This window comes from Eschscholzia californica, unplaced genomic scaffold (assembly GCF_041429995.1).
Source record: "Eschscholzia californica isolate CP2 unplaced genomic scaffold, dmEscCali1.0.p SCAF_1, whole genome shotgun sequence".
Taxonomy (NCBI): Eukaryota; Viridiplantae; Streptophyta; class Magnoliopsida; order Ranunculales; family Papaveraceae; genus Eschscholzia; species Eschscholzia californica.
In genome coordinates, this window is record NW_028238198.1 from 70,532,797 (window position 1) to 70,541,914 (window position 9,118).

Genomic DNA, 9,118 nt, shown 5'->3' on the forward strand with positions numbered 1-9,118 from the left:
TATTTAATGATCAAATTATTTTCGGTAACAATCCAAATTGTTCATGCCTTTGTATGGTATTTTTGCTTCCAAATTGGATGTTATTTTTTCTTCCAAATTAGATTGTTACCGAAAATATATGTTTGAGGAGAAATGTATAATATAGAGATAAAGGACAATGTTGAAAATTTGATGGATTTTATATGACAAAAAAAGAAATGGGTCTTTTATTTTGAGACAAATCAAAAGAGAAAGTGGGTCTCTTAATTTGAGACGGAGGGAGTATTTCAAATCAACTTTCAGAATATTTATTTTGTTTCAGACGCACGATTTTGACCCAATATGATTTTTGGGCCCATTTCAGTTGGATGTCAAATAAGCCAGATTCAGATGACTCAGATCCAGACAATCAGAAGAAAAATAGGTAATCAAAAATGCAGGAATATGTAAAGATTGTACAAGTTTAAGTATGCACTTAAATAATATTATGTTTCAAGTCAAATGGGAGGAAGAAGCTTCTCTTTTTTTTTACAGTTTTTCTGTATACATTATAAAATTTGTTCGTGACCACAATCATCCCTTTCTTCTCCATGAGCCTCTCTGCCTTGGGTTTAGAAGGAAGAAAGAAAAGATAATAAATAGCAGTTGATACTTCAGTACACATACCTAACCTGCAAAACAAAATATATAATTCTTAGCCCACAGTTCATGAATCACAAAAACTGCAACAGAACATCATCAAATGATATCGAATATAATTCAGAACAAGAGTGAACTGAGATTCTCGGCTTCAGATAGTCACAAAGATTATACACGATGATTTTACTACTGAGCTAAACTGATAGATAATTGATAAGGAATTCAAGATGAACAATCACTGTTCAGACTTACAATCACTACAAAGAAGAGAGAAAAGGAAATCGTGATGTCTACATTACCAAAAGATATAAGATTTTCTAAAAGCTAACCTGGCAGGAAAGAAAGATAGAAGCGTCGCCACAAGGTGACTCATTAAGGTCTTGAGCCACATATATGTATATAGATTTTATATACTATCAATATATAAATGTCCAACTAGAGTTGGGTTATAACTTAAGAGCATATATTTATACACTCATGGATCTTGATAGTGTAAATCTTTTGCATATTAATCTAATTGATGAACAGTAGAGGTACATGCAGAGTGGGATCGGGGGTAGACGACAAAGTTAAGCAGTTTGGATCCCCAATCCACCCGCATAACTCGTGGACTGGGATCAGGGGTATACCGAGCCGATCCCCCCAAGTCAACTGTATATAACATCTTTGATGTATCAATGCCATTGTAATGACAATCGTAGATCGTATTCAATTTCAAAAAAAGAAACTGTATATAACATCAGATTATCTAATTATATATATATATATATATATATATATATATTTGAAGGATGCCTGCTCCCAAGCTGGTCCATAGCCGATCCTATTACCAGGGATCGGGATTGTGGACTAGATCGATAGACGACCCCGTCCGCAACTGCTTAGCGACAAATTATTGTACTATTGCTAAGCCTACAGATACAATAGGTGTAATGCCAACTTCAGAGATACATGGTTCTGCTCAGTGTGTAATGAAACTTCGCAATGAGAGAAATTGGGTTCATTATATGGGTTCATTATATGTATGACAAATGGGGATATAATTGGTAAAATATGTCATTAAGATGTGAATGGCGTATTTGAACCTGGAAGTGAAAATTGCAAATAAAGGGTGTACGTGCCTTTTGGAGTTAAAGTTACACGGTAAAAATACTAAAAACTACACATTTGGCTGTTGGGTTTAAGATGTTTTGGTCGTAGCTGATGATAAGCAAGCAAGCAAGCAAGCAAGGACACGAATAAGTATCTTCTAAACTCAATAAATATGAGAAGTAAGATTTTCAGGAAAAATACTTATTTAAGAAAAAAAATCGAATCAACAGATATTAAATGTCGTTAAGAAGACAACATAACCTGATGTATATTAATATCTTTCAAAGACTGGAACTAGCTCAAAGAAGTTTCACGAGAAGAGTAAAAAAGGCGGAAATAAGCAAGACATCTGGATTTTGGGATATGTATAAGAAATGCAGTGAAATAAGATATGGATATGAACATGATCATATGGAAACATAAGAAAACAAAATATAAGTGTGATTATATATATAAACACTAACTGCTTGAATATTTAATAATACGAACATTCAGTGTCAATATAAACAACAGAAGACAAACGATTAAGGAGTATCATAGGATGCATGTATCGGAAAGTGATAAAGATAATATTCTAGAAGACGATAAGTGTGAATCTACCATAGTAAACTCAAATTTCACTCCAACTATATGAAATGCATAAATTTGGTAGTAAGACAGTTGGGCAGAAGATCTAGACTCACCTTAAATGATGACGTCGATGTATTCCACTGGTCAATATTTAAAGGAAAACTTTAATTTGGACCTGAACGTGCGGCGCAGGATATGGATGTATTTCTTTCGGTAAGACGGGTGTTATCATGAGTCTCTGCAATCCCTTGGTTACTACGGTCGGTATCTGACACACCGTCTGATATATTTGATACGGAGGAACTGGTTGCTCTACTATTTTCTCTGGTCTCCAGGCGCTCCATCATCCGCGATACACTAGCAAGTCCAGCGTTTACCTCTTTCCTAACTTCGGACCCGAGATCGGAAATTGAAGTGTTTCGAGAGAATAGCCTTTCCTTCCATCCTCGTGTGCCCTTCGTGATGGACTCTTTATACCTTCATAAGGGGAAAAGAGGAATAAGATACTGTCGAGAGAGACATGAAACAGAGAGATGATTATCATATTGACCATGTACATGGTTCCTAAATATAGTAATTCCAACGTCGTACTAACCTCATTGAAACTGAATTCAGTCGAGATTTTAAAGATTCTGAAAACGAATGGAAATCAGATGGTCCAGCTCCATCTTGATTTGCTGGAGAAGATCGACTGGGAGAGTTCCTACACATGTTGAAGTAAAATAATTATTTTAGGTAAAAAAATCTACTCCAGATATGTTAAGTTTCACCGATAACAACTAAGCAAGTTTAGTCCCTATTGCGTACATATTACTAAAAGAGAAACCACGATGGTTTGCAGTGTTTCTGGATCGAGATGCTGGGGAGGGAATCTGATCAGCAAGTGCAGGAGGTAACTGCTGTCCATGTCGTGATGATTCTTCTCCTATCAATGTAAGTGGCACTGATGGAGTAGTTGAATTTTCTATAGGAAACTGTTCATTTTGTCCTCTTCTATTAGCTGGAGATGAAGAAACAGGACCAGTAGCAGCTACTTCAGGATTGGAGGAAAACCTCATGTTTTGCTGACGGGCTTGAGCTGTAGATCTACTCCGTTGGCTTTCCCTCCTAGCAATATGATGTGCTCTCCCCATTGCAGCAGCAGCAGCCAGGTGCTGAATTATACGCTCTTCTAATTCGATATCATTTGCACCTAAAGATAACTGCAGTGAAGTCAAAAAAGGTACTGTATTATATAAATGAGAGAAATTCCAACATCTTAAATTACTCTACAATTTTCATTGAACAATAGGAAAAAAAAAATACAGGCGAAGGATTACAGACATGTGGAATTTCAAAATCTCCCAATGTGGGATGACGAAATATCGTAGTGTTCCGTGATGGAGTGGATCGGAACTTTCTCTCCTGCTCCACTGCCTCAAGAAGTTCCTGACTGCCAAACCGAGCATAACACAGGATAGGCCTAATTATACAAATACTGTTTGAAACTACAATTGGAACAGAAAATCAGTGAGCAGTTTCAACGAACCTTGTAGCATCCTTTAGGCTGATGGCTTGCCAACACATGGGGCACTGCGAACTTCTTTGACACCTGCAGGATGTAAAATGATATTCTTAAAATAGGGTTCTTTGTTATGCAGCCTGGCTAGGACGATCAACCCGAGCTACTCGAGGATCGGCTCGTGCTCGGGGTGAGTCTCAACCTGACAAACACACTAAGCATTTAATAGCTATTTCCATCATAAGAATGTGAAAAATTGATAAATGAAAATGAGTATTAGCAAATATAATACAATGTCCATCAACAGGTTCTGCAGGCTGATAATGTGCAAAAGTCTAGAAGGGGGTTTTACTTCATCACTATGTCCATCTCATCGAAACACATAAAGTATCAAGTATAATGATAAGGAAACCAATAGGATCAAATGGAACTACTCTCATTCACCATAAAGTAAAAGTAAACAATAGCACATGCTCTAATATCATGAATCCATGATTTTAGTAAACTGAATCAGAGTGGGACATCAAAATAATCACAATCATGTATATATATAAATACTTCTCTTGACATAAGCCGCTAATCAATAAGCGAAAGAAAGATAAATAGGAAATCAAGTACCACAAAAGTGCGAGAACATTTCTAGTGAATGTAATGCTAATACTCAGCAAAAAAACAACACCGAAAAGAAAGTGAACAGATCTTACCATTCAAGGATGCATTGAAGATGATACTCATGCTTGCAGTTTGTAAGCTGCAAATACAAAGAAGAAAACATAAGGAATGCAAACCATAAAACAAGGAGATTCAAGTTAAAGATAAGAAATATGAATAAAAATTGGGTAAAATTAAAGAAACACAAATGAAAGAAAGATGCCCACCGCCGAAGGATCACTTTCTGAGAAGGCTTCAAGGCAGATGCTACAAGCATCATCACATGCATCCTGAACTCCCCCCTCCACAAAAGCAGCAGGGGATGTCAGATGGCTCTCACTCTTTTCATTCATCTCTCTACCCTTAAAAAGAAAAAACAATCCCCATTATACAATCTCATTACATCATCATATAACTACAGTTTCAGAGGAAATTTTGACAATCTTCAACAATTTAAATATTAGAACCACCATATAACGAAAAACCCCAATATTACATTTGCCCCAATTCAATCCTCTAAATTCATTAACCCTGCGATATTCTATAACCCGGAAAATCTCATAATACTTGATGAGAATCAATTATCATTGAAAAAAATATCACTTTTTAACAGAACAAAATGAGAAAAGAAAAACAAGCGTTAGAATCAGGGAAACTATCAAAACCCTAATAAAAGACATGGTTAAGAGAGATGATCGAGATAAATGAAACAAGTTGAAAATTTTCAAAAGAGATTGTTGAGGGAAAGAATATGGTTTTACCTCCGATTAATGTTATCAAAAAGTCGAATTGAGGGAGTCGAGAAATCGTTCGTGAATTTCAAACTGAAGATTGAATTTCATGAATTGATTTACTCGAAATCCATCGAGGAAAAGAAAAGAGAGAACCAGAAAGAAATGAACCCTAGCTTGCTTTCACAAAAGATGGAGAAAATTAATGGGAGACACGTTCTGACGCGGCCTTGTCTTCTATTTTTGACCGGTTGTTTCTTTACCAAAATTTCATATTAGCCCCTTCGTGAAATATGGTTTTTAGTGGTACACCCTTACACTTAGCAAAATTTCATATTAGCCCCTTCGCCGGAGTTTAGAGAGAGAGAGGGAGGTGAAAAAAAAAAAATTTTTTTTTTTAGAGAGAGAGAGGAGAGATGAAATTTTTTTTTTTTAGGTTTAAAGGTCGTCGGCCGGCGACCTTCCCGGAGAAGATGATGAGTTGGCAGGTTTTAACGAGGTGGCAGAGAGAGAAAACATGTTGGAGGAGAGAGAAAAGAAATGGAAGAGAGAGAGTAACGGTGTTATAACGGGAGGGGCCCATATGGACATTTCTCGTAAAGTAGGGGGCTAGGCAAGAAGCTGGTCACAAAGTAGGGGGCCATTAGGGAAATAACCCTTATTTATTTATGGGTTCCTTATGTAATCTTTCTATTTTTATAAATAAAGTGTAAAGTTTCATCCAAAAAAAGAAACATGACTCCCAACCCCAAAAGATCCATGGTGGTGCCCATGTTCTACCTCCATTCTTATCAAGTCAAAGAGAATATAGACAAAATCTAGAGGGGGAAGTAATATCAAAGAAGTATAATATTTTATGAAGCCTTTGAGACACTACTAAGCATCTTTTTGACATTTCTATAGATCTTAAATTGATCCAATTTAATAAACAAACGTAATGAAATGACCAACAGACAAAAAGGTAGATGTGGTCACTAAAGAAAGATAATCCCACTTTGTTCCTTAATGGTTTTCCTCATCATCACTAATTTGGAAGTTTTGAAATCTAAGAGAAATTTGATAGACAAATCGATAAGGAAAGCTCATTAAGTATAAGAGTTGGTCCATTCCAATAAGAATTTTAGTCTATTTCACTTCCACCTATCACTTTTTTTTTTTGTAAAGATATGTGATTTTAATCCAAAATTTGACTTAAGAAAAATCTTTGAGACAGAAGCTACCGTCATAAATTTCTTTCTACTATAAGTGGTCAAGGATCAGTCGAACACAACAAAAAGAAATCAAAGTACATTTGATGATCCAAAAATAATTGAGATCTTTTTAAACATGAATGGTTTTGGTGAGAAATTGATAAAATAGCACAAAAGTGAGTTAGTTAGATTATATTTTCTTATGTTTTCGAACTACCTAATGCAACTTATCGTCATTGGAGAAGAATGATAATGTTGTTTAAGTTATGAATAGTTTGTGACATTAGAATTTCTTTTTGAGATTATCACATACAATAAAATGTTACAACACATTTTTTTGTAGATTCTCTTCAATAAAATAATTGAAAAAAAAAAAAATCAAAAGAAAAGTTGAATAGTCAAAAGTGTTTCAACACATTTCTTGTAGATTTAATGATTCCTACACAAATGATTACAAAGGATAACTTGATACCTCATCAAAGATACAATATTCATCTAACTACCACACCTCTAAAGCAACTCATGAGAGGCTTTATTTTCTTCTTCCTTTTATTTTACATTTATACTTTAAGATATGGCGAAAAGCTTAACATTCAACCGTGTTTTTTTTTTTTTATGAGATACATTCAACCGTATCGGTGAAAAATATTTCAAAAACTAGATAAAGATGGAATAAAACTATCAATCTAAGTATTCCCACATTATAGAAGTGTTAGCCACTACGCGACTTCAATTAGTACATTCTCAAAGCATTTCAAATGTTGATTCCAGAGACGAGGTCTACTAGTTTCAGTGTTCTAGCAGAGATTCAAATGGGTGCATATTGTGCATCAAACAATATGCACCCATTTGAATGAGATACATTCAACCGTATTGGTGAAAAACATTTCAAAAACTAGATAAAGATGGAATAAAACTATCAATCTAAGTATTCCCACATTATAAAAGTGTTAGCCACTACGCAACTTCAATTAGTACATTCTCAAAACAATTGATCAAATGTTGATTCCAGAGACGAGGTCTAGTAGTTTCAGTGTTCTAGCAGAGATTCAAATGGGTGCATATTGTGCATCAAACAATATAGTTTACTATCGGATTACTTCATTTTCTCATAAGGATGTGTGTATAAACTTCATAAAAGTAAACAATAGTCAAAGTTAATCACAACAAATACTTCCAAATTAAATTTAATCTTTCTTGATATGTTTAAATTTTCTTCAAATGAATATAATCTGTTGCTTTCAACAACAACAAAAAAAAAAAGAATATAATCTGTTAGTAAACTAAGGTGCTGTTTGTTTTTTTTATTTTTTCAGATCTGAAATCTCAATTCAGATTTCAGATGTTTGCTTTTTAATTTTAAAAAATCTGAAAATTTTACTGAATTGGACTATGGTCTGAATGGGCTAAAAAAGAGTCCACAAATTTCAGACTTCAAAACAAGTCTGAAATATAGGGTCAATTGCTGAAATTTGTCAAAAGACTCTTCTGCCCCCATAAATAAAAAAATTTCCAACATTTTACTACAACCGACACAACCACCACCACCCAGCCACCAAGCCACCAAAAACACAGGAGGCTGTTCGGGAGACCACCACCAACAGAAAAACCATCACTACCACCAACAGACAACCCACCACCACCACCAACAGACAGCCCACCACCACCACCAACAGACAACCCACCACCACCATCAACAGACAACCACCACACACCGGGAGCAACACGAACAGAACACACAACGAACACCGCCAACAGAATAGAACCATCACACCAAGAAAATCGGTGAACCCTCGCCGGATCTAAGGAGGTTCGTCTTGTTCGAACCCTCGTCAGATCTGGCGAGGGTCACTAAACCATTTTCTTTGAAACCCTCCCAGATGTGTGAGGGTTTAGCTTTTCCGATCTTTGCGTAGAGAGAGAAAGAGGGAAAAAGAAAGAGACAGATCCAGTGAGAGTTCTCCCCATCGTGAGAGAAAGAGTCGGCGAGAACTTTTCATCGGTTAGAGGGAGAGAGATTCGGTGAGAGTTGCCATCGGTTAGAGAGGGAGAGAGAGATCAAGATAATATTTTCGTCAGAGAGAGACTTCCGGCAAGAGGGCAAGACGGCAAGAAGAGGGAGAGGAGAGGAAAAAATAAAAAACCCTAGCTTTTACTACCACTTTTATTTGGCCACGTTAAAGTCTGTTTGTTTTTTTTTTTAAGGCTTGGGGCTTGTTTGGCTTAATTATATTAGTGAGGGATAAAATGGTCAACTTTTTTATTCAGACATACTGATTCAGATTTAGAAAACAAACATCCAATTAGTGAAACAATTCAGCCAATTCAGATTCAGTCAATTCAGTTCAGTCAATTTAGATTCAGCCAATTCAGATTCAGACACAACTAAAAAAACAAACAGCACCAAGTTAAAGAGTATGTTAACACTTGTGTGCCTTCCAAGAATGAGGTTGTATTTAGGCTAAACTGAAAACATATGAAATGCTTATAATCCTTCTCTTTAATTCATATACCCACACACATTTTCTTCTGGGCATTTTTATATTCTTATAACACATGTAAAACAAGTACAAGATCAACCATACCGAGTCAAATATTATAGGTGTTTCCATATACTAAACACAATGTCAACATTAAGGACAACTAGGGAACCCTTCAACAAAAAAAAAAGAAAAGGACAACTAGGGACTATGAGAAGCCAACCATGTTCATGTGTAAATGGACTACTCCATGGCTGCTGGTCAACCCTAAGGGTCAAGAAAACC

General features: G+C 35.6%; 1 protein-coding gene across 2 annotated transcripts; it reads right to left on the reverse strand.

Moving 5' to 3' along the window:
- Nucleotides 1-432: 432 nt before the first annotated feature.
- Nucleotides 433-5,394, reverse strand: LOC147568749 (E3 ubiquitin-protein ligase RHF2A-like). Of its 2 annotated transcripts, none has more exons than XM_086655165.1 (9): nt 5,194-5,394; nt 4,660-4,794; nt 4,486-4,532; nt 3,809-3,871; nt 3,604-3,712; nt 3,088-3,482; nt 2,876-2,983; nt 2,394-2,757; nt 433-650 (listed from the first exon to the last, which is right to left on the reverse strand). In XM_086655165.1, the coding sequence occupies exons 2-8, from the start codon at nt 4,783-4,785 to the stop codon at nt 2,445-2,447; spliced, it is 1,161 nt and encodes a 386-aa protein (XP_086511291.1). In that variant the 5' UTR covers nt 4,786-4,794; nt 5,194-5,394; the 3' UTR covers nt 433-650; nt 2,394-2,444. The 2 variants fall into 2 exon arrangements, with proteins under 2 accessions (XP_086511291.1, XP_086511292.1); XM_086655166.1 differs by having other exon boundaries at nt 4,660-4,789; nt 5,194-5,393.
- Nucleotides 5,395-9,118: the final 3,724 nt, after the last annotated feature.

Coding starts and splice junctions, on each gene's coding strand:
- LOC147568749 (XM_086655165.1), bottom strand. CDS start 4,785: ATGAATGAAAAGAGTGAGAGCCATCTGACATCCCCTGCTGCTTTTGTG. Junction 2,984..3,087: donor GGTTTCTCTTTTAGTAATAT/GTACGCAATAGG, acceptor CAACATGTGTAG/GAACTCTCCCAGTCGATCTT. Junction 2,758..2,875: donor CTGAATTCAGTTTCAATGAG/GTTAGTACGACG, acceptor CCCCTTATGAAG/GTATAAAGAGTCCATCACGA.